General features: G+C 58.7%; 1 protein-coding gene across 1 annotated transcript in view; it reads right to left on the bottom strand.

Annotated features, from left to right (window-relative positions):
- The window catches only part of DNAH2 (dynein axonemal heavy chain 2), a 94,295-nt gene that overhangs the window by 22,809 nt on the left and 47,676 nt on the right, over window positions 1-23,810 (bottom strand). Inside the window, 35 exon segments of the mRNA XM_045487332.1 lie at window positions 898-1,014; window positions 1,127-1,296; window positions 2,094-2,235; window positions 2,404-2,520; window positions 2,746-2,956; window positions 4,719-4,858; window positions 4,957-5,089; window positions 6,024-6,163; window positions 6,401-6,561; window positions 6,764-6,931; window positions 7,263-7,412; window positions 7,546-7,676; window positions 7,850-7,935; window positions 8,037-8,225; window positions 9,631-9,735; window positions 10,749-10,973; window positions 11,106-11,304; window positions 11,585-11,676; window positions 11,874-12,026; window positions 15,818-15,976; window positions 16,061-16,198; window positions 16,676-16,812; window positions 17,028-17,145; window positions 17,384-17,602; window positions 18,407-18,532; window positions 18,826-18,978; window positions 19,328-19,455; window positions 20,362-20,542; window positions 21,083-21,272; window positions 21,351-21,454; window positions 21,832-22,020; window positions 22,256-22,366; window positions 22,632-22,757; window positions 23,099-23,200; window positions 23,467-23,684. Of these exon segments, the coding sequence (XP_045343288.1) occupies window positions 898-1,014; window positions 1,127-1,296; window positions 2,094-2,235; window positions 2,404-2,520; window positions 2,746-2,956; window positions 4,719-4,858; window positions 4,957-5,089; window positions 6,024-6,163; window positions 6,401-6,561; window positions 6,764-6,931; window positions 7,263-7,412; window positions 7,546-7,676; window positions 7,850-7,935; window positions 8,037-8,225; window positions 9,631-9,735; window positions 10,749-10,973; window positions 11,106-11,304; window positions 11,585-11,676; window positions 11,874-12,026; window positions 15,818-15,976; window positions 16,061-16,198; window positions 16,676-16,812; window positions 17,028-17,145; window positions 17,384-17,602; window positions 18,407-18,532; window positions 18,826-18,978; window positions 19,328-19,455; window positions 20,362-20,542; window positions 21,083-21,272; window positions 21,351-21,454; window positions 21,832-22,020; window positions 22,256-22,366; window positions 22,632-22,757; window positions 23,099-23,200; window positions 23,467-23,684 (5,228 nt within the window).

Genomic DNA, 23,810 nt, shown 5'->3' with positions numbered 1-23,810 from the left:
AGCTCAGGTACAGAAATGAAAATCACTTCCTTATCTGAGCGTGGACGCCCCTGGGCGGACACACGAGAAGTTGTGAGAGAGGCTGTTTCCAAGGAAGGGCAGCAGGGGGTGAGAGGGAGGCGTCTCGCAGGCTGCTCTTTCTACCCTCTGAATTTCGCCCCGCGTGGATACGAAATCCTATCGAAGCAGGGGTGGAAAACGTACCGGATACGCAAGGAGACTCTCGGGCTCCTGATAATAGCACTCTGCACCCTGCCTGCGGGAGCCGTTCACCCGCACGTCCTTCTTAAGTAGGGTTTACGCCCAGCGTGGAGCTCGACGTGGGGCTTGAACTCAGGGCCCGCTGACGGACAGCTGAGCCGAGCTCAAGAGTCAGATGCTCAACCGACTGAGCCCCCCGGGCGCCCCACTTGTCCCCATGTCTTGGAGGAAGTCACCTTGCGGGTGTCCGGCCCGCTCCCAGTGAGGAACTCCCTCTCCCTCCAGCGCGGCCCCACCCCCAGCCAAGCACAGTCTTCCCGGCCTGCGGCCCCCCGCGTCACACTCTTGCCCTGTCCCCCTGCCCTGGCAGACACCGATTTGCCACCCCAGATTTCATCACTTAACCCATCTCCGGGCCCGGCCCCAAAGCCCACGAGAGAGCCCGCCAGCTCCGAGTCGAGTTGGGAAGGGAAGGGCTCCAGCCATGCCTTCGTAACCCTCCGCGGGGGTGGGGGTGGGTGGGGGTGGGGGGCTCAGCTTCTGAGCCAGAGGCAGCCCGTCTGGAAGGGCCCAGAGCGGGAGGTGGAGGGGACTGGAAGGCAGAGGGGAGGAGGGGAGAAATCGATGGCAACGGAGCATCCCAGGAACCAGGGAGAGGGACCGCCACGGAAAAGACAGGCGCGAGGCTCGGCTCACCTCCCGCAGCTTCTCCTGGGCCTCAGCCAGCGCGGCTTGCTTCTCCTGAAGCTGGGCCAAGGCCACGTTCATCCTGACCCGCTTGGGCTCCACCACGCGGTACAGCCGCCCGTACAGCTGCGGGGAGACAGTCCGGCTGCAGCGGCCGCTGCCCCCTCCTCCGCCCGGGGCTTCCCCCCCACCCCAGCCCGGGGCTCCCGCCCCGCTTCCCGCCCGCGACCCCGCTCACCTCCATGGCCCGCACCCACATGCACAGGGACTTGGCCGCCAGCGAGACCCGGCCGATGATGTCGGGCTGGAAGTCGGGCTGGGCGCAGTAGGCCCCGATCTTCTTCAGAACCTTGTCTGAGATATTGTCTTTATCAAAGTGGATCAGTGACTTGATGAAGTTCTGCTCCCCTGTGGGATGGAAACCGGGGGCCTCAGCCAGAGGGCCTGACCCTCCTCCTCCAGGCCTCGCCTCCGCTGCTTGGGCTCGGTTCCTGCCCCCACCCCCACCCCCACCCCCATCCCCGGGCTTGGCTCCCCAGCCCAGAACACTGACCTCATCCCCACTTCCTCCCGCGGCCCTCACCTCCCTCCCCAGAACCTCCAAGCCCCCAGGACGCCCTACAGTCTTCCCAGCCCCATCTCCCACCAGCCACCTACCTCGGACGCCCTGGGCCAAAGTCCCTGCCCCAACACACACACATCATTACTTCCCCACTCTTTGCACATTCTCGTCAGGGCAGGGGTCGCTGAACTACAGCCCGCAGACTTTATTCCGCCAAGGGAGCGCAAAGCCGCGAAAACCACGAGAACGAAACACAAAGACCCTTGTTTCGCATTTTCTGACTCTCATGCTTTTGAGGGCCCCAGAGGTATTCCTGCCTTTCTTTGGATTCTGGGATATGGTCCCATATCTTCTATTTATTTTGATTTTATATTTTATTATTTTATTTTATTTTATTTTATTTTATTTTATTTTATTTTATTTTATTTTATTGCTTAAATGAAGGGGAGCTGTTTTCTGTTCCCGACAGCCAAAGAATCTTGACTGATCTTTACGTCTCCTCTTTCGTACGAGGCTCCACCTGCCCTGGAGCGTCGGTACGATGCCTCGTTCGTCTCCGCCTCTCCGAGCTCCTGGCGCACGGCAGACGATTAAGAGGCACGGGGCGAACTGGGGCTGAGGGCGCCTTGGGTCTCTAGCTTACCTAGCTGCCTCTTGGCCTCCGCCCAGGTGGGCTCGTTGCCTCGAAGAATCATGACTGCCTGCATGACCATCTCCACTTGGGCGGGGGGGCGTCCGTAAGACTTGATCTCTCCTATGTCCTTCTTGTTCAGAGACTCCAGAGCCTGGGCAAAGGGACTCGCTCAGGGAGCAGGGCCGTGCAACTCAGGGGGCGGGACAGGCGCTTGAAGGGGGGAGACGGGACCCCACCGAGACGCCCTCTTCCTCCCACGTCCCCAGGGACTTCAAGGACACAGAAGGCTGGTCCCATTCCCTTCCCTGGGCCTTCGTACCCGCATGGCTTCTTCCAGGGCTGGCAACGCCTCTTCTAGATCCTTCTGGGCATTGTCGGCCAGTGCCTGGCACTTGACTTCCTCGATTGCGATCTTCTCACTATTGGCTGTCACGGCCTAGGGAAGCACAGGGGGCAGGGTTTTGTCTTCGCCCTGGGCGAGAGTAGGGAGCCAGTGTCAGGATAGCGATAGTGATCAGAGATAAGGTTAAAGAAGATGCGAGGGGCACCGCGTCCCCTGACACGGTCGCTGACGGTGCCCGGGGCAGCCCCTGCCCCCTGGTCACTAGTGGTGGGGTGCGTGGGGGGCAGAACCAGGGCACAGGGACACCCCGCCCCCCACCTTCTGCTGCTCATCTGCTTCCCGCTTCTGCTGCACAATGATGACCAGGTACTCCTCACACTGCTTCTGGAACTCAGCCACCTTCTTCTTGGCCTCCTCCAGCTCCAGGGACATCACCTCCACCTTCTCCCTGGTCTCATCGATCTTAAACAATCCTGTCCGCAGCTTGTTGGCCTGGCCCAGCAGCTCCTGCCGCTTCTCTCCCAGCAACCTGGGGCGCAGAGTAGGGTAAGGTGCCTGGGGAGGCTGGGCACCCCCCCCCTTCCCGCCTGTTACCACCGACACCACAGTCAGGTTTTTAGCATTTCCTGCCTGAATCCCTGCTAACAGCTTCCCAGCTGGCTTTCCTGCTTCCAGACCCTCATCCCTCTGATTTATTCCACGCACCACTGTCAAAGCAGCTTGTTAGACACTGTTGTCATCGCCGTGTCCCTACTTGAGGCTCTCCCACTGCCCCCCCCCAACCCCGTGCACAGCAAGCAGGGGGCTGCGGTGAACCAGACGACACAAGCCTGTCCCAAGTGGGTGACCACCTCTCACCCATCTCCACCCTGGTTTCCTCACGTGGGAAGGAATGCGGGCTCCGTATTGCCACAGTGCATGATTTTTTTTTAAATTTATTTTGAGAGAGAGAGACAGCGCGCGTGTACCAGCAGGGGACGGGGGGAGAGAGAGAGAAGGGAGAGAGAGAAAGAGAGAGGGAGGGAGAATCCCAAGCAGGCTCCATGCTGTCAGCACAGAGCCCGACTCAGGGCTCGATCTCTTGAACCATGAGATCGTGACTTGAGCCAAAATCGAGTCGCACCCTCAACCAACGGAACCACCCAGGTGCCCCAAAATGTCTCATTTTTAAAGAAAACCTGGAAATCCGGATTTTTCTAAGCCTCCCATTTTAGATGTTAGCAGCTTACTCAAAAAGTTTTGAACGTTATACAGACCAAAAAAAAAAAATATATATATATATATATATAGCATCTGTGCAAGATTATTTTCTGGACCGAGCGAGGAAATGTGCATCAAAGGTTTAGCATAATGTCTGGGCAAACAGTAAACAGGCTGGAAGCCTGGGCGCCAAGGGAAGGCCAGGACTTGACTTTGCCAACCACTGCAAGTGCCTAGAACAGTGAGTGCCATGTGGCAGATGCTCAAAAATACGTATTGAGGGGCGCCCGGGTGGCTCAGTCGGTTGAGCGTCCGACTTCAGCTCAGGTCATGATCTCACGGTCCGTGGGTTCGAGCCCCGCGTCGGGCTCTGTGCCGACAGCTCAGAGCCTGGAGCCTGTTTCAGATTCTGTGTCTCCCTCTCTCTCTGCCCCTCCCCCACTTGCACTCTGTCTCTCTCTGTCTCAAAAATAAACATTAAAAAAAAAATACTTGTTGAAGGAATAAACGAATGAATGAATGAATGAGGATGACCGCTCTTTTCACAAATGGCTTGTCCTTCACCTTGATCAAAACACTGAATCTAATAAATAAGGGAAGCCTTTTTTTTACATTTCTTTTACATCTTTCAAGGCAAACTAGTATTGCGTTGGGTACATAAAAAGATACTCAATATGACTTAATAAATGAATATATCATTCTTGAGGGCGGTAGAAAGTCTAGAAAACATTCAGGGCTGACACACATATCATTGGTATATACGGCGATGTCCCCATTGTACCGAGGTTGGAAAAAGACACATCGTTCCAGAAATAAGGACAGAGAGGGTGTAGGGGAGAGGCGAGGCCAGACAGCTCTGGAAATGGCCCTGCACCCAGGGAACCCCGTCTCTCTTTTGTTAACTCCCTGCACAGGAGGAGACCCCCACCCCACATCCCTGCCTTCCAGGGTCAGCACCTGGGTCGTGGAGCCAGCCCCGGGGGAGGGGGGTGCTGGCTCCTGGATCTTTCCCATTACATCATTCGGCCCATCACCCTCAAAAGCTACCAAGCTCCCTGGCCCTCCCCGCCCTCCCCCACTCTTCTCCATACTTCTTATATCCCGACACGAGCTCCAGGTAGTTGGTGGGTGTGACATAGTTGTATCTCCGCAGCTCCAGCAACATCTTCTGGGAGTACTGCCCCACAGACCAGTGCATGGTGACAAAGATCTTGGCCACCTTCCTGTGGATCTGAGGCCCACGGGAAAGGATACAAGACGGACAGTGAAGGCACATAGAGAAGGGACACGGGAGGGAGGTCGGGGCTGGGCGTGTGGGGAGGGCCTCACATTCTCCTCTGTGCCCAGGTCCACTCCTTGGAGGTACTTCTCGGCCACCTCCAGCAGGGCCTCGTGGGGCCACTCTGAGAACCAGTTGATGGTGGTGCAGTTCACCAGGGCCGGGTACTGGCGGATCCAGTTCCTGGCGACAGGTTTTGAGAAGAGGTCAGTCCCATCCAGAGAGGCAGCCTCCGGCTCCTGGCTCCCTCACGGGTCGGGGCGCTTTCCAGAAACCCACGTGTCCCCTCCTCATGCTCCTGTGTCCCCCCACCACCCGTCCAGGTCCGGCTCCCCTCAGAGCTGGCTCAGTGTAGCATTTAGGGACAGACGGCCTGGTTCATACCCAGCTGTGGACCTTGAGCAAGGGAACATCACTTTCCTCATCTCTAAAATGGGAACAACGGGGGGGCGCCTGGGTGGCGCAGTCGGTTAAGCGTCCGACTTCAGCCAGGTCACGATCTCGCGGTCCGTGAGTTCGAGCCCCGCGTCGGGCTCTGGGCTGATGGCTCAGAGCCTGGAGCCTGTTTCCGATTCTGTGTCTCCCTCTCTCTCTGCCCCTCCCCCGTTCATGCTCTGTCTCTCTCTGTCCCAAAAATAAATAAACGTTGAAAAAAAAAATAAAAAATAAAATGGGAACAACGGGGCGCCTGGGTGGCTCAGTCGGTTGGGCGGCCAACTTTGGCTCAGGTTACGATCTCAATGGTTGGTGGAATCAAGCCCCGCGTCTGGCTCTGTGCTGACGGCTCAGAGCCTGGAGCCTGCTTTGGATTCGGTGTCTCCCTCGCTCTCTGTCCCTCCCCCGCTCATGCCCTGTCTTTGTCTCTCTCAAAAATAAACAAACATTAAATTTTTTTTTCTTTAATGTTAAAACAAAACAAAGTGACAACGAAACAATGCAATCACAGCACAAGGGAGCAGACAACTCCCATGTAGCAGCAGGAATAACCTGAAAGCAGCCGAGGTCTAGGGCGGGCAGGGCGGGAGAGCGGGCTATTCAGGACCCCAGAGGGTGCGGGGGAAGGCGGGGGGGGGGGGGTCAGGACAGACAGGCAGGGAGAGGCTGTCCCCGGACTCACCTGAAGGAGTTGCCCACGGGGCTGAGGCAGAGAACGATGTGCAGGTTGTCGCGCACGCGCTCAATGAGGTAGGCGAAGAGGCTGTCGGAGGACCGGGGCACCTGCTCGGCCTTGGCCTGCTCCGAGATGAGCGTCTGGATCTGCACGGAAGCCACGCGCGCTTGGGGGAGCCACAGTTCCCGAGGCAGAGTCGGAGGGGTGGGGGGTCGAGGCTGGGCGGACGGGACGGGGTGCGGCTTTTAAAGCCACTTGGGGGTGACGGAGGAGGAGCGGCTCTCGCCCCCGACGCGGGGGAGGGACGGACAGAGGGCCCCGAGGGAGCACGTTCTGGGATCTGTGCTTCTTCAAGCTGGTGGAGGGTAGGGAAGGGTTCGCACCTCTTCAAATTCATCAGTCTTGTAGAGATTGGGGACCTCGCCCGAGCTCAGGATGTTGTTGATGTCCTCCAGGAACGACTCATCCGCAATCTGGGTGTCCACGAAGAGGAAGGACGTGGGCTTGAGCTCTACCCCCGCCTGGCGGTATAGACGCTTGATATCTGGGCCAGAAGAGGGCAGGAGGGAGGGGGGACAGACGGACTTCAGACTCACCATCCCGTCCCGTGTCCCCCCCTCTGAGAGGTGGGAACCCGCCCCCAGCCTGCGACCCGAGCCCAGCACGCCCCCCCACGCTCCTGGCACGGCTGGCTACCGGCTTCCGCCTCTCCGCTCCCCGGTCACCAGGGGATCTCTCACGCCTACCTTCTCGGAACTCCTGCCTTCGGTAGTGTTTGCTGACCTCGATCTGGAAGGTGGCGTACTCACAGATGGAAGAGGCCAAGCGGGCCAGACTCTGGCGCCCGCTGCCCCCAATGCCCACCAACAGCATGTTGCCCCGAGGCTGTCCGATGACCCGCACGATCCGTGTGACTGGGGGGTGGGAGACGAGGGCGGTGAGGCCTCTGGGACACCCCGGGGGACCGTCGGGCCCTACACTAGAGACCTAGAGACCGGGGTGCCCGAAACTGAAGTACTGGGACCGCGAAGCGGGGGGAGCGGCCGGTGCCTGAGGCCGAGGCAGCCAGTCCACCGCGAGCGCGGCCCTGTCTGCCCGACACCACATCCTCGTCGTCGAGGAAGAGCCCCACCGTCGCCACTGGCCACCTGGGGCCAGAAAGGAAAGCAGCTTCCGGGACTCGCTCGGGAAGAGCCCACGCCGGGAGCTGGGGCGCGGGCCGGGCCGGGCGGAGGAAGTGCTCACTGTGTTCGATAGCCTCCCGGAAGAGTACCAGCTGCATGGGGACGACGGCGGGGGACAGGTTGTACTCCCTGAGGGCCGTCTCCATGGCCGCCTTCAGCGCAGCCAGGTCTGTCAGGTCCTCGTACACCTTGGGCTCCCGCATGAAGTCCCCTGGGCCGCGGGAAGCGGGCTCAGATCTCCACGGCCCGGTCGTGGCCAGGCTCCCCCAGGGACCCCATGCCCCAGCCCTCCCCCCGGGGGGCCTCCCAACACCCGCAGCCCGCGGCGGGGGGCGCCAGCTCACCAAAGACGGGAGGACGTTTGTTGGGACAAAGATTATGCAACGTGAGGTCAAAGAAGGAACCAAGTTTGTCGCTGATGATGCCCACGAAGGCCTCCAGGTCTGCAGCATCCACCAGCCGGTCAGAGAAGACTCTGTCGGGAGGGAGTGCGGTGAGGCTGGGGCATACGGAGGAGGGGGGGCCCCCTGGGCGGGTGGGGTGGGGGCGGGGCATACGGAGGAGGGGGGCCCCTGGGCGGGTGGGGTGGGGGCGGGGCATACGGAGGAGGGGGGGCCCCCTGGGCGGGTGGTGGCACGGGCGTCGCACCTGAAACACTCATGGATCCAGAGTCGTGTGATGCTGGACTTGGTGTCGTGAAAGTCCTTGTTGGCCCGAAGCATGCCCTGGAACACCTGGGGAAGAGGCGGGGCGGTGGGATGGCGGGAGGGAAGAGACCCCGTCCCAAGCGTTGAGAGGAAAGCCGAGAAAGCCGTTCCCGGCGAGGGAGCTTCACCTTGGAGATGTCCCGCAGGTTGAAGAGGTAATGGATCTTGGCGGGCGTGGGCAGGAAGCGCTGTACCACCGTGTAGTACATGTCCAGCGTGGCCTCGGTCACCACGTTGCCGATGGGCTTCACCTCTTCCTCGAAGTCCTGAAGCTTCTGATTGATCATGGTGCCGAATATCCGGATGATCTGGGACTCCTGGGAACAGGCCCTCACGCTCACTCCCGCAGGCTCCCGGCCTGGCCGCCAGGGCCCGGACCCCGGCGAGGGGAGTTAAGTACTCATCCCGGGGGGCCGAACATAAAGGGGCGCAAAGCCCACAAAATCAAGAGAAATAACATCTCGATGCAGTACTTAAAAGTCAAATTCAGGGGTGCCTGGGTGGCTCCGTCGGTTAAGCGGCCGACTTCGGCTCAGGTCATGATCTCGCGGTCCGTGAGTTCGAGCCCCGCGTCGGGCTCTGTGCTGACAGCTCAGAGCCTGGAGCCTGTTTCAGATTCTGTGTCTCCCTCTCTGACCCTCCCCCGTTCACACTCTGTCTCTCTCTGTCTCAAAAATAAATAAACGTTAAAAAAAAATTAAAAAAAAAAAAAAGTCAAATTCAGGGGCACCCGGGTGGCTCAGTCAGTTAAGCATCTGACTCTTGGTTTCGCCTCAGGTCACAATCTCCTGGTTTGTGGGATCGAGGCCGGCGTCCGGCTCCGTGCTGTCAGCACACAGCCTGCTTGGGAGTCTCCCTCTCCCTCTCTCTTCTCCCCCTCTCCCCCTCTCTCTCAAAAGTAAACAAACATTTAAAAATTAAGGAAGAGGGGCGCCTGGGTGGCTCAGTCGGTTAAGCATCCGACTTCAGCTCAGGTCACGATCTCGCCGTCCGTGAGTTCGAGCCCCGCGTCGGGCTCTGGGCTGATGACTCAGAGCCTGGAGCCCGCTTCCCATTCTGTGTCTCCCTCTCTCTCTGCCCCTCCCCCGTTCATGCTCTGTCTCTCTCTGTCTCAAAAATAAATAAACGTTAAAAAAAAATTATAAAAAATAAATAAATAAAATAAAAATAAAAATTAAAATTAAGGAAGAAAAATTGAAGTTAATGCAAAATATCCATGGTGAACAAATACGCACATTTTAAATAAAGATGGGGTCAGGACTGTTGCAGTTTCCTTTTGCCTCAGGCTCTGAGATCCCTTAGCAACCACCGGTCTCGGATTTATTTAACATTGTGGTGTTTGTTCACCACGAATTTTTGGCTTTGACTATTTTAATGTTGCATTCGAATGTTATGTATCTTGATGACTGAGGCTTCTGGGGTGCCCCGGAGGCCTCACTCACCTCCGCGAACCCTGGCGTTCCTTAGCGTCTTTGGGGCCCCTGAGTCCGCCTCCCCCAGGACCACAAGGCTGCACAGGCCAGAGATGGCCAGCCACACTCTTCTGGCTCAGGAGAAGCAAGGGCTCCCACAAACAGCAGCCCCCCACCATGTTACTGCTCCCTGTGCACGCCTCCGCTCGGAGGTCCCCCCACCCCTCCTGGATCTGCCCCCTGGTTCTCTGGGACACGGATGGCTTGCCCCTTACGGCCCCCCCTCCCCGGGCCCCCATCGCGCCCTCACTGTGGGGAAGGTCATGTTGATGACGTTGAAGCGGCTTTGCAGTCTGGGGGAGATGATGGTCCGTCCGCCCCCGGGAGGGCCCATGGCAGCCATCAGGAACATGTCCTGGAGAGCAGAGACCGGCAGGAAAGGGGCAACACAGGGCACAGGAATATGGAGGATGTCAGAGGAGCCGGATGAGGGCAGTAAGGGGAGAGGAGAGGGGCCAGGACAGCAGACAGGGAACAGACAGGGAACAGGGCAGGTAAAGGGAAGGAAGGGATTAGGGACAGTTTGTTTGGAATTATTAAAGTGACGTATTTGTTTTAATTTCATTATAATCCACGTACCAAAAACAGAAAATGGAAGTAACTTAAAAAACGTTTGACTACAGGGCACCTGAGTGGCGTACTCAGTTAAGCGTCTGACTTCGGCTCGGGTCACGATCTCACGGTTCGTGGGTTCGAGCCCCACGTCAGGCTCTGTGCTGACAGCTCAGAGCCCAGAGCCTGGTTCGGATTCTGGGTCTCCCTCTCTCTCTGCCCCTCCCCTGCTCACGTTCTGTCTCTCTCTGTCTCAAAAATAAACATTAAAAAATATTTTTTTTAAAAGTTTGACTATGTTTTCTAGACTTCGTTTTGGTTTTTTTTTTGCCCCTCTTTTTTCAGCGTGTATGTGTGTGTGCATGCGTGTTCTTTCCCAGAAACACAAGAATACACTAGCCGTCAGGAGAGCTTCTGACCCTGAGTGCCAGACAGACGGACCCCCCCCCCCACCCCGGTGGGAGGGATGGGAGGGCTGCTGCCCGTGGATTTGGAAAAAAGAAACAAGATGCTCAGAATCCTGTGGGTGCAGACTGCCTGGGGGTGCTCCGTACGGGGACGTGGGGAGGCGGGACCCGAGTCAGGGACACCCTGGATGGCAGCAGGGGAGTCACGTGAGCGTGGGGAAGGCGTGGAGGTGGAGGACAGGACCCTTTGGCCACAGAGCACGGGGCAGAGTCACCGAGGAGAGTTCGCAACAGGGACTGATCATTGAGGAGCCGGAGATAATTGAGTCTGGGGCCGGAGGCGGCCGGCCCCACCCGTGTGGAGAGGAATATAGGATCACAGGAGTCTCCCCATCTCCCGGATGCTTACTCGGATGTACTTGATGGTCTGCTTCGTGCGATCGTACCAGAAGCCGTAGTCAAGCCAGAGACGGATCAGCTCCAGGGGGGGCTGGGACCCAAACACGTCCTTCGCCGGCATGTTGAGGTCATCCATGAAGGTGACCATGCTTTTGCCCCCAAGCGGCACATAGACCCCCTTGGTTCGCTTCTCCACTCTGCTCTCGATGATGCTCTGCACGTTATTGGACGTGGTCTGGTGGGAGGGGTACGGGGTGAATGCTTGGGTCTCCCGGGAGAAACTCGGGGTTCGGGAGGAGCGTCGTCAGGCACTTGGATCCCGAGGGAGGGCGCGGAAGGCAGGGAGGGCCTGGGCGCCACGACGCACCTGTGCAGACATGTTGACGGTGAGCACAGACCACTGGCTGGAAGGCAAGGACTGCAGGACGCTCTGGGCGATGGACGTCTTGCCGGTCCCCACGGGACCCACCAGCAGGGTGGGATTCTGGTTGGCCACCAAGGCGCTCACCAGGTAGTTGTAGCGAACAGTGTCAACCGTGGGCACCATGATCTTGTAGAAGGGGGAACTAGGGAGGAAAGCGAACCCTGTCCAAGGGGCCTGGCCACCTCCTTTCAAACGCCCGCTTCCTCCCGCCTCCTGACATTTATCTCCCTCAGACGTCACCAACCCTGCCTCCTGAGGGGCCCGGAGGCCGGGCGTCCTGCTTCCGGCGTTCCAGAGCCGCCTCCTCTGGGAGCCAGCCCCCCTCCTCTGCAGCGCACATCTGCCTCGAGGCCCCGGCTCTCTGCCCACATCTCCCACCAACCACAGCCCCAAGCCCGACCCCCCACAGGCCCCGCTCTCACTTTGGGGGGTAACGCCAAGTCTTAGGGAGCTTTTCCTCAAACGACGTCCAGCTTCGCATCTTGGGGTCCACAAAGTACTCGTACACCGTGTCCTAAGGAGGGAACACGTGTGAGGCCACCAGAGCCTTCTCCAGCTGTCCCCGGCCGGCCGGGAGTTTGCACGGCCCGCTGGGTGAAAGAAAGAGGGCCGGGTTGGCACGGCTGAAACTCAAGCAGAGCCTGGCGTAGGGAACCTCGTGGGTGCTAGAGAAACAGGAAACGTCGCACGGCTGGGTCTGAGCGTCCTCGCCTTATTGGGAAAGGAGCCCTCAATCTCTCGGAGGTAGCTGTCGATCTTCTCGCGACCCACTTCGTCCACGGAGGCACACACGGACCAGATCATGCTGAACACGAAGGTCAGCTCTACCATGGTCGCGTAGTTTTCGCCGTCGGCTGGGTTCACCTGGATGGAACAGGAGAAGGGACTCGGTCTCCACCCATAAGAAAAGGAGGGGGATCTATTGTGGCAAATCGCAGCCAAAGCTTAGAGTTTTCCTCCCTTCCTGGTTTTATTTGGAGACACCGTGTGGTTGTAGGTATACCTAAACCTAAAGCGTTCAGATGAACCTGAAAGTTCTAGTAAGTCGGCAGCTGCCCTGACGCTCTTTGCTGCTGTGTCATAAAGGCACAGCAGTGGCGTGGCCACACCACGTCTGCCCTGAAGAAGTCGCCACAGGTGCCCTAGGACCCGGGGCCCGGGGTGTCGTGGCAACTTGTCTGTAAATTGCAAAAAACGAGATGACCTAAATGTCCACCAGTAGAGGGATGAAAAAAGAAAATGCCATGTTCTACAGTGGAACAGCGTGCAAGGCTTAAAGCAATAAAATCAATCTACGGATACCGATACAGAACTCAAACCCATATTGCTGTATGTGTACATGAGGTGTATAACGGGATATGTTTTTTATTTTTTATTAAAAAAAATTTTTTTTTACATTTATTTATTTTTGAGAGACAGAGCACAACTGGGGGAGGGGCAGAGAGAGAGGGGGAGACACAGAATCGGAAGCGGGCTCCAGGCTCCGAGCGGTCAGCCCAGAGCCCGACGCGGGGCTCGAACCCACGAACCGTGAGATCGTGACCTGAGCTGAAGTCAGATGCTTAACCGACTGAGCCACCCAGGTGCCCCTATATGTTTTTTAAATATCACATTTTCTACGACTGCCTACAGGCCTGTATGTCAATATGTATTGGAAAGGTCCGAAATGATATGTGCACACATTCCACAGTAGTTACTCATCTAGAGGGGGTTGCAGACCAGGACTGCGAGGACAGAGATGATCAAAAAGGTCTCTAGCTTAATATGAAAATTTTTATTTTTACTTATTTAAAATTTTTTTTAGGGGCGCCTGGGTGGCGCAGTCGGTTAAGCGTCCGACTTCAGCCAGGTCACGATCTCGCGGTCCGTGAGTTCGAGCCCCGCGTCGGGCTCTGGGCTGATGGCTCAGAGCCTGGAGCCTGTTTCCGATTCTGTGTCTCCGTCTCTCTCTGCCCCTCCCCCGTTCATGCTCTGTCTCTCTCTGTCCCAAAAATAAATAAACGTTGAAAAAAAAATTAAAAAAAAATAAATAAAATTTTTTTTAATGTTTATTTATTTTTCAGAGAGATAGAGTATGAGCCGGGGGAGGGGCAGAGGGAGAGGGAGACACAGAATCGGAAACAGGCTCAGCTCAGAGCCTGATGCGGGGCTCAAACTCACGAGCTGTGAGATCACAACCTGAGCTGAAGTTGGATGCTCAACCAACTGAGCCACCCAGGCGTCCCAATTTTTATTTTTTATTTTAAAGGGGCACCTGGGTGGCTCAGTCAGTTAAGCATCCGACTTCGGCTCAGGTCATGATCTCACGGTTTGTGAGCTCAAGCCCCGCGTCGGGCTCTGTGCTGATGGCTCAGAGCCCGGAACCTGCTTCGGATTCTGTGTCTCCCTCTCTCTCTGCCCCTCCCCTGCTCGTGCTCTGTCTCTGTCTCAAAAATAAATAAAACATTAAAAAAAAATTTTTTTTTTAAGTTTATTTATCTTGGGGCACCTGGGTGGCTTAGTCGGTTAAGTGTCCGACTTTGGCTTAGGTCATGATCTCACCGTTCGTGTGTTCGAGCCCCGCGTTGGGCTCTGTGCTGACAGCTTGGAGCCTGGAGCCTGCTTCAGGTTCTGTGTCTCTCTCTCTCCCTGCTCATGCTCTATCTCTCAAGAATAAATAAACATTAAAAAAAGTTTCTTTATCTTGAGAGAGAGCACACATGAGTAGGGGAGGGGCAGAGAGAGAGAGGGAGAGAGAGAGAATCCCAGGCAGACTCTGAGCTACCCGTAGCAGAGCTTGACGTGGGGTTCGAAACCACAAACCGCGAGATCATGACTTGAGCCGAGACCAAGAGTTGGGTGCTTAACCGACTGAGCCACCCAGGTGTCCCTATATGAAAATTTTTAATGTTTAGAAAGTAAACCAGAGTTAACTGTTCCTTGTGTAATTAAAAATCAAAATTTGGGGCGCCTGGGTGGCTCAGTCGGTTGAGCGGCCGACTTCGGCTCAGGTCACGATCTCGCGGTCCGTGAGTTTGAGCCCCGCGTCGGGCTTTGTGCTGACAGCTCAGAGCCCGGAGCCTGTTTCGGATTCTGTGTCTCCCTCTCTCTGACCCTCCCCCGTTCATGCTCTGTCTCTCTCTGTCTCAAAAATAAATAAACGTTAAAAAAAAAATTTTTTTAAATCAAAATTTAAAATGTACCAAGTTCATAGCAGAAACAGCATGTTTTTTTGTGTGTGTTTTTAAAAAAAGGTTTTTTTAATGTTTATTTTTGAAAGAGAGAGAGAGAGAGCGAGCATGAGCAGGGGAGGGGCAGAGAGAGAGGGAGACACAGAATCCAAAGCAGGCTCCAGGCTCCAAGCTGTCAGCACAGAGCCCGACGTGCGGCTTGAACCCAAGAAACACGAGATCATGGCCTGAGCCAAAGTCGGACGCTTAACCGACTGAGCCACCCAGGCGCCCCTTTTGTTTTGTTTTGTTTAAGGAAGCTCTAGGCCCAGTGTGTGCCCTGAGTTCATGACTCCAAGATCAAGGGTCACATGCTCCACCGGCTGAGTCAGCCAGGCGCCCCGAGAGACAGCACGTTTAGACCCCTGGGGGCACGTGGCAGCTACTGTTGCTGGAACCGGGCGTGCAGAGCACACGGGGCTAACTCGCCACGGTTCGCCCGGTCTCTAACGGGCTCCGTGGAAACAGCCTCAGGCCGTGCGTGAAAAGCTCTTGAGGATGGTTCTGAATGAAGACTCCGAGGATGACAGATAAGGGGACACAGAGGAGGCTACCCCGTCCGGAATACCGAACACTCCTCAGTCCCAAGAGGTGGGTGGGGAGCCATGCCGAAGCTCTGCCGTCCATCACAGTCGGTCCAGACTCCTTGGCCTATCCGTCCAGCTCGTCCCAGCTCACGACGCGTCCCACCGTCCCGCCCTCCAGGCCTCTGCACGCGACGCCGGGCCCCGCCACCTGGCCAGCCCTCCTCGGCGTCCGCGCGGCTGACACCTTATGGATGACCTTCGTCCATCCATCACCGTGCCAGTCCATCCACACAGATTCAGTTTGTATCAGCTGTGCCAGGAATGACATACCCTGCCAGAGGTCCTCACTGTTCTACGACCTCATGTCAAGGGTTTGGTTGTGTGGTGAGGTCTTCAAAAACGATACAAACCACTTCTAGGCGGTGATTTAAGCTCAACAGACAGATATCCCACTTTGGTCCTTACTCCAGAATTCTGAACTGGACGACATTGCTCTTAAACGTCAATTAATGTGAAAATTTCCAAAGCCCCCTCATCAGATTAGGCTGGGAGCTCCTTCCCGCAGGAACAGCAGCCCAGGGCCTCCCGTAGACCAAAACTTAATATCTGTTTTTTGAAAGGACGGAGAAATGAGGAACAAAACGAACTCTCCTCGGCTCCCCAATACGGGTAGGAAATTCCAGTGACGCCTCACTGTGTACCATCAGCCGTCAGAGGCCTGAGTCTGGCATTCGACCACGGGTGCACAGGCACACACAGCCACGCACGGGCGCGAGGTCAGTGAGGTCTCCTCCCCCTGGGGTCCCCGCTCCACTCAGGTCTGTGTACAAACCGCGTCTCAGACACCCCGTTCCCCGGAGTCGGCCCCGCAAGGTCACGAGGCCCCCGGCCCGGACCCCGCTCCGCCGCCCCCTCTCACCCCATTCTCTGGCGTGGCCAGGGCCGAGTACAGCTTACAGAGGGAGATGATCCCACTGTATTCCGGGAGAGGCACCAGCTCGTTGCAATAATCCTTCTTGAAGGTCAGCATCTTGTCGATGAACTTCTCGAACATGCGCTGAAGGGGCTCGGCCTCAGCCTGGAGTCCGCGAGAGAGGGCTCTCGCTCTACGTCCCGCAGGCCGCACCGGTTACCCGCCCTCTCCTCACCCCACCCTGCACACCTTCGGTCTCCTCTCCAGCCAGGACTGAACATACGGCTTCCAGCCCAGGTCAGCGTAGTCAGTGTAGACCATCCCGCAGCGAGACACGGTGGCGGGAGAGGCCACGGCCAAGTTCTCCACCTCGAACAGCAGCGACACCTGAGGACACGCTGGGTCAGAGCTTCATCCTTCGGCCACCCCACTCCCATCAGGAGAAATCACTCGGGACTCGATGCCCCCAAGTGTCTCTGTCCGAGCGCCGAGCGGGGCAGGGTGATTGATGGCCTATGGCTTACAAATGACTTGCGTTTTAAAAGAATTTAGAGCTCGTTCAAGGTTAAGCTTATGGAAAACCTCTCTGTCTCTGTCTCTGTCTCTCTCTCTCTCGCTGGCTCGCTTGCATTGTGTGGGTGGGTGGGTGGAGAAGGGTGGGCTTCACAGCCGGTGAACACGTAACCCCGGGCAGTCGGCGAAGGCGGCACGGACTTCTTTCCTATCAGCTGTTCCCACCGTCCGTGGGAGACGGGTGTCCCTGAACCCAGGCATCCTCCCCCTTCCTGGTCCCTCAGAGTTGCCCCTTCCCCCCCACCGAGCCCTGCCTCCTGCCCCGGGTGCCCAGCTCCGCAGGGCCGGCACCTGTTCGGGCATCGCGATACGCTCCCCGTTGATGAGGGTCAGGACTTTGTTATCGTCCATGACAGAGTTCATGCTCTCGATCCACAGCGTGTCCACGGGGCCGTCGAAAAGGATCCACTTCTCATCGGGCTTCTCGTCTTGGTAGGAGGAGGACGGTCAGGAAGCCAGGACTTTCTCCCCAGACCTCCCTTCCCACTCGTGTCCCCGGAGAGGCAGGCGCGAGCCCCCTTGTACTCAGCATGCCCCACGCGGTCGTCTCCCAAACGTGAGCCTTCCGGTCCCCCCGCCCAACCCCTCGGGCGACTCCGGCACCTGCCGTCCCCCCCCGCCACCCCCGTGACCCTCTGGGCACCTGCACACGCCGCCCGCATGACACTGGACAAGATGCCGTCTGTCCACTCATTAGTGTTGAGGTCGTACTCCCCATACAGCTCCCCCAAGGACAAGGCCTTAGGGTTCAGGGGGAACTCCTGGAAGCGACACAGGAGGAGGTGTCGAGGTGCCGGCAGGCACCACCCCAAGACGTCGTCTTATTTCCACCCGCCCCCTTTATATCCAGGGCTCTGGGCCCGCCCTGCTCTCTCTCATCTCCCCCAGCCCTGCCCTCCTGGTCCGCACCGCCCCCCCCCCCCCCCACCGACCCTGTGCATTCCTGCCCCCAACCCTCCCTGGCCGCCCACCGGGGGCTTTGCTGTCCCAACTCCGCACCCGAACGATATTGAAGTTGGGGTCCCCGGCGCGGCACAGGGAGGACAGGGAGGACTGTAGAATCCGCCACGAGGCCGTCTTGCCGCTGCCCGTGCCGCCCACGATCATGGCCGAGTGGCGGGAGTTCTTGGTCTCGTACAGCTGGATCACCTTGGTGAGCGTGAACGGCGTGGCCTGCAGGCCCATATCGCGGGTCTCCTGCTCGATGGTCTCCCGCAGCTGAGGGAAGCCAAAACGCAGGGAGAAAGGATGAGGCCTATAAGGGACTCTCACAGGGTCCCCAGTGCCTGGAGGCTCACGTTCAGCCCGGCAGATATGGCACCGGGGCCCCCTGCACTCTGGCCGTGGACGGACCCAGTGTGGAGTGGAGGGACCGGGCTCCGGGCCAGCCTGCCTGGGGCCCCAGCTTCAGCTACGTGAACCCGAGAAAGTTGCCCCTCTGAGCCTCAGTTTCCTCACCTGTTAAACGGGAATAACGAGGACACTTTCCTTGTAAGGTTGTTGCACTATCTCCCTACATTTACTCCCACTCCTCGTCCCGGAAATGGTCTTTCTTGCCAGCTTAGCAATGCATCGACAAAGACGTATTTCTATCCAGCATGGTCGCGGTTGCAGTAGAAAGGAGCACTCAGGGGATCTAAACTATCGTTCCAGGAGAAGGAGATCTCTGTACTTTCTAGAACCCTCCGGCCCACCCCTTCCATTCTATGGCTCCACGCATCAGCAGCTCCTGGCCGCCTCTCAGCACCCTGCCCCCCCACCTCCCTGTGAGGAGACAAGTCGAGGCAGGGGGCGCTGCTGGGCACAGAGCAAATAGAAGGGCTCAGAGGGCTCCGTGAAGCGAGTCAGGAGGGCGGGGGGGGGGGGGGCTGAAGCAAGCAAGAGAGCCGAGTGTCTGAGCGGTCCCGGAGATGAGGAAGCCCGGACAGGTCAACCGTCCCACAGGAGGTCACGGCCAGTGGAGGGCAGAACAAAGACATTCGCTTCACACGGGAGGGTGAGGGAGGACCGGGGGACAGATACCTTGCCGTAGTCAATGACGGGCAGCTCCGTGCTGGGGAACAGATCTTGCACGATGGCGTTGAAGAGCGGCGCGTCGGCCGAGGTCAGCTTGGCAATGTTCATGTCTCGCATGGAGAGCAGCAAAACCTGGGCGGGAAAAGACGGAGCCTCGGGCCTGAGCAGCCAGGGCCTGGGTTCTCACCGGGCCCTTCCTCTCCAAAGGGGCGAGACGCAGGGGGCGAGGCGCAGGGGCGAAGCTCAGGGGCGGGAACAACACATGTTCAGCAGTACGACAGGTCACACGGGGGACAGCAGAAGTCGGGGGGGGGGGGCGGGGGGCGGGGATCCCAACCGGGGACAGGACCTGGAAAGCTTCGGTGAGGGCGCACGGGCCCCGTGACGGCGGAGCTTGAGTCCCAGGGGCCGTGTCCCTGACCCACCTCTTCATCAGACAGGTCGGGCTGCAGACGGCGCTTCTTGCCGGCATAGCGCAGGAGGGAGGTGAGCGCGCGCAGGCCGAAGTCGTAATGGTCCTGTCTGGACAGCTGCTGCACGGCCAGCGAGTACAGCGTGTATACCTTCTTGGCCAGGATCTGGGGAGCCGAAACGGGGCGGGGGGGGGAGCATCGAGCACCCCAGAAACCCTTCTCCTTCACGCGGGACGGTTACAGATACAGGAAGCCCGGCCCTGGCACCTGAGGCGGCCGGGATGCGCTCTGTGGACAATTCTAGCGGGAAGATCTCGGGACCGGTCCCAACGTGGGCTAGGGGCTTCACGGAGGGGAGACCTCCCTCCTCCGAGCTCTCCCGCCCCCACGTCCTACCGACGACAGCCTCCGTTCCTCGTAGGATAAGCTGACTGGGAAGGTGGGGCGCTCCTCCGTCCAGGGAATAGCCCGAGAAGGGAAGGAAGAGAATTCCGAAAGGACGTCATCGGCCTACCTTGCAGTTGCCGAAGCCCTCCCCGAAGAGCGTGATCTCCGCGATGAGAGTAGAGTCGGGCACCACCATGGCGATCGGGCGGAACATGGATTTAAGGTTATCAGGCAGTTCTGTGCGCCCGGCATAGCCTGGAAAAGAGCGCCATTTCTTAAAAAAATTTTTTTTAACGTTTATTTATTTTTTTTGAGACAGAGAGAGACAGAGCATGAACAGGGGAGGGGCAGAGAGAGAGGGAGACACAGAATCAGAAACAGGCTCCAGGCTCTGAGCCATCAGCCCAGAGCCCGACGCGGGGCTCGAACTCACGGAGCGCGAGATCGTGACCTGGCTGAAGTCGGACGCTTAACCGACCGCGCCACCCAGGCGCCCCAAACAGCGCCATTTCTCAAGAGCCCAAACTACTCCCCACTCAGCCCCACCCTCCCCAACCCTGGCATGCCCCACAGTCTCCCCAACTCCGACCACATGCTCTCCCCGCCCCCCGCCTCGGCCCCGGCCCTGCTCTCCTAACTCTGGCCCCTTCCCTCCTTTCCGCGTGGCCCTGTTTCAAACTCCAATCACAAGCTGACAATTTCCCATCTGTCCAAGCTCCGTGTGTGACTCACGACAGTCCTGACGGAAAATCACCGCTGTTTCTCAGACTCTTTCGGCACCTAAACCCTTCCCTGTTTTCCCCGCGGACCCTTCCCCCGGAGCTGTTCCCAGGAAACGAGGGTCTGCATGTTGGGAGAGATTCCCTATTTCTGGGAAAGGGATGGCAGGAAGGCCAGAACTCGGGGAGCTCGCCCACTGGGAGAAGACAGAGAAGCATCTCAGAGGACCAGGGACGTACATACACACACAAGCAGCCGTCAATCCATTTAGGGAGGACGTAACATTGCCTCCCTTTCTCCCAGAAAGTCGTGTGTTTACCCTTGTCTCACACTGTGTTGTCTTTAGCCACGTCTCCCTTGGCTAAACACACCGGCCTGGAAGGGGGTGGGGGCAGACTCCCCCCCCAGAGCCTCAGCGGCTCCGTGGCCCACACCCCATACCGGGATTCATGGTGATGAAGATCCCACAGGACCACACCAGGTTTATTTCAAAGCCTTCAAAGTAGAAGCGGAGGAGGCTGGCGGCCAGGGCCGACAGGATGGACAGGATCTGCTGGGCCACCACCGACAGCACCTCCACGTTGATTCGGTTAAACTCATCGAAGCAGCCCCAGGCGCCGGTCTGTGGGCGGGGGGTGGGGGCAGAGTCGCTGGGAGCGAGAGACGCACCCGCCCTCCGCACACGGGGAGATGCTAGAAACTAGCACGCCCTGCCCGGAACGCTCTGATAGGTGTGGCGGCCTCCAAAACGTGTGTGCTATTGGGGTGGGCTGGGGGCAGCGTAGCTCTGTTGTGGTTTCTGGCCACATTCCAGAACATTCCAGCAGACGGGGACAGCGTCGGGGAGAGCCACAAAAGGTGTGGGTTGCAAAGGGACCGGGGCAGGGGATCTTGTGAGCACCGAGTGCCTAGCCACGCCCCAGTTGACGTACATCACCTTACTTAACACTTACAGGATCTTTCCATTTTTCAAATAAGCAAGACTCAGCCCCGAGGGAAGCTGAGGGAGGTGCAGGGACATCCCCGACTGGAAGAGCCACCCGAGGCGAGAGGCGATACGGTGTCGCCAGCCACAAAGTAGTGAACCAGACCGGCTTTCGGTTCACTCTCTGGGGCTAAACGAGAACCCGGGGCCTCCGAGGCAGGGCGGCAGGGCACTGACCTGGGCGAGGCCCGAGTACATCCTGCCCATGGACTTATAGTCCAGGCCCTCGGAGCAGTTGACCACAATGACGTATGTGCCGAGGGCCTTGCCCAGATCCTTGACAGTCTCGGTTTTCCCCGTGCCCGCCGGACCTTTGGGGGAGCCCCCCCGATGCAGGTGCAGTGCCGTGGTCAGCGTCATGTAACACCTGAGGATGGAGGACAGGGCCTATCTGACTCCGGGGAGCCCGCCCCCAGCCCCCTGGTGGCCGCCGCGCACAGCCCACCTGTCTGTCAGGGGGGTGATGACAAGCCGGCCGGAGTTCCCCAAGTACTCATAGCCATACTGGAATTGCGTGTTGGTCTGGCGGATCACACAGTCGTCGAGATCCTGGGGAAACGGGGCAGAGGAAGAGAGAGGTGGGCTTGGAGCCGGACAGAGACAACGACCGAGGAGGTGGGGAGGCGGCGGTTAGAAGATTAGGGCCTCGGTTCAGAGTTTGGAGGGAAGGGTTTACGGCCCAGATGGAAAACAGGGGTGGGGGCTTCACGCCGCACGAACGCCCCAACCCACGGCAACGGCCGGCCGCAGCCTCTCAGGACCCCGGTCGAGCGCGGGCCCCACTGAGCGCCGACTGTAGCGATGGTCCGTCCTGATTCGGGAGGCAACGGAGTTGAGCCGGCTGAGGGAACTGAGGCGGGACGGAGCGCTGGGGTGCCGGCGCGGCGGGGACCGTGGGCCGAGCGGAAGCAGCGGGCCCCCCGCACCTTCTCCCAGTAGAAGCGCAGCTGGCTGAGCCAGTCGAAGGAGCTGATGTCCGTGAGGCCGCTCTTATAAAGCTTCTCCAGCACATCCCGGGCATGAATCTCTATCGTCACCAGGGCCACGATCTTAAGCCGCGTGATTTTGGTCAAGTTCCCCCGGATGGCCTCTGAATACTTATTCAGCACTGACACCTGTCGGGGGGTTAGGGCGGAGAGTGGGGGGGGGGGCAACTCAACCAAACCCCAACACGCCTCTTCCCAGCCTCATACGACTTTCAGCTCCCGAGACGCCTGATCCCCAGCGTCCGCCAGACCTTCTTGGCTGGACTTCCGCCACCAAGCACCCTCGTTCTGACCTTGACCTCTGACTCCGGCGTTAACCCCTCCAACCCCCAGCAGGCCCACCCCATACTTGTAGGCCCCCCACCTGCTTCTTCTTCATGACCTTGAGGATCTTCTTGTCTCCCCGCTCCTTGGCCGTCAGCAAGCACTTGGTGACATCAGCCGTCCACTGGATCTGACTGGCAGTGATCACCATCTGGGGTGCGCAGAGGCGGTGTCCACACCTCTGCCCCCCGCCCCCGGCCCCTTCTAGGACCCGGCGCTACTCCTGTCTCAATATCTGCCCCGAGGGACGGGCACGCGTCCAAGGGCAGGAGCTAAGGGGCCGGCGCGCAGGGAAGCCAGGCCCGAGCCCAGAACGGGGTGGGGGGGGACAAGACACAAGGTTCTGCCTTTTTCTATCTGCTGCTCCCGTGCGGCTCCGTCTTTCTCGTCCCCCCACCTGCCCTGGCCCAGCTCACCTGGCCAGCCCACTCCTTCACCCACTTGTCCCTCTTGTTGAGAAACTTCTTGAGGGCCACACGGCAGTTCCGGAGAAGGTCCCGCAGGGTCACCCTCATGGTCCGCTCCACGTCACCAAGCCAGGACTGGGGGAGGCGAGAGGGCAGAGTGGCTGGGCCTCGGGGCTGGGGACAAGCGTCCCCAGAGGGCAGGGGCTCAGGAAACAGGACTCTGGGACTCTGGGCCCGGCGGGGGGGGGGGGGGGGGGACAAGCAGGATCAGGCAGCCGCTGGCCGGGCCCCTGAGGGAAGCAGAGGCGAGGGGGGCGGCCTGTGTGGTTTTCAGGTTCAGGGCAGAGGTTGGAGTTTTCAGGAGGCGGAGAGTGACTGACGTCCCTTCCCAGGGACGTTCCCCCCTCACGGAGCCGAGCGAACTCTCCGAGGGGAAAAGGAATCGGCCTGACGCTTCGACCCTCACCACAACTCACCTCCACGGGCCCTTCTAAGAGTACCGAGTGCAGGAAGTCCACATACTCGCCGTCACCCGAGAACATCCCCACAGCCTCCCATCTGCTGCTGGGGCCCCCAACCTGCGGAAACAGGAAGCGCTAACGGTCTGGCCTGCCCACTCCTGACATCCCCCTGGAAGGTACGTGGGCCCTTTGGGGGTGGTCTCTGCTCCTCTCCCCACCCCCCAAAATTACCAGTTCTGACAAGTACTGGATCATCCCAGATGATCCAGAATCATGACTATCCCCCTCCTGCGTGGAGGGCATGGTCCCCTCCAAGGCCTTGACTACGGTGACATCGGCATCTGTCCCCTGCCCTCCACCCCATCCCGGCCAGCTCCCCCGACCTTCTGCATTCTCAGCAATTTGATGTTGTCAAAGCATTTTTTGAGGTGTGGCTGCACGGCCTCCGGGTTGCGGGACTGGCCCAGAATCTCCAGGAGGTCATCGTTGGACAGGAAGTAGAAGCGGGGGAAAATATGGCGCTTGGTCTCCAGATACATATCCAGAGACTTCTGAATGTCTTCCAGAATCGTGTTCATTTTGATCAGCGTGTCCAGGAGGCCTGGGGGAAGAGCAGTGAGTGACATTTGCTGGCCCTTCACCATCTCCCGGAGTAGAGTTGGGGCGTCCCCCCGTATGCACTTTGCCAGCGCTCGAACGTTGGGGGACATATTGCCATAAGGGTTTC

This window comes from Leopardus geoffroyi, chromosome E1, assembly GCF_018350155.1.
Source record: "Leopardus geoffroyi isolate Oge1 chromosome E1, O.geoffroyi_Oge1_pat1.0, whole genome shotgun sequence".
Taxonomy (NCBI): domain Eukaryota; kingdom Metazoa; phylum Chordata; class Mammalia; order Carnivora; family Felidae; genus Leopardus; species Leopardus geoffroyi.
This window is presented reverse-complemented; position numbering and strand designations above follow the sequence as displayed.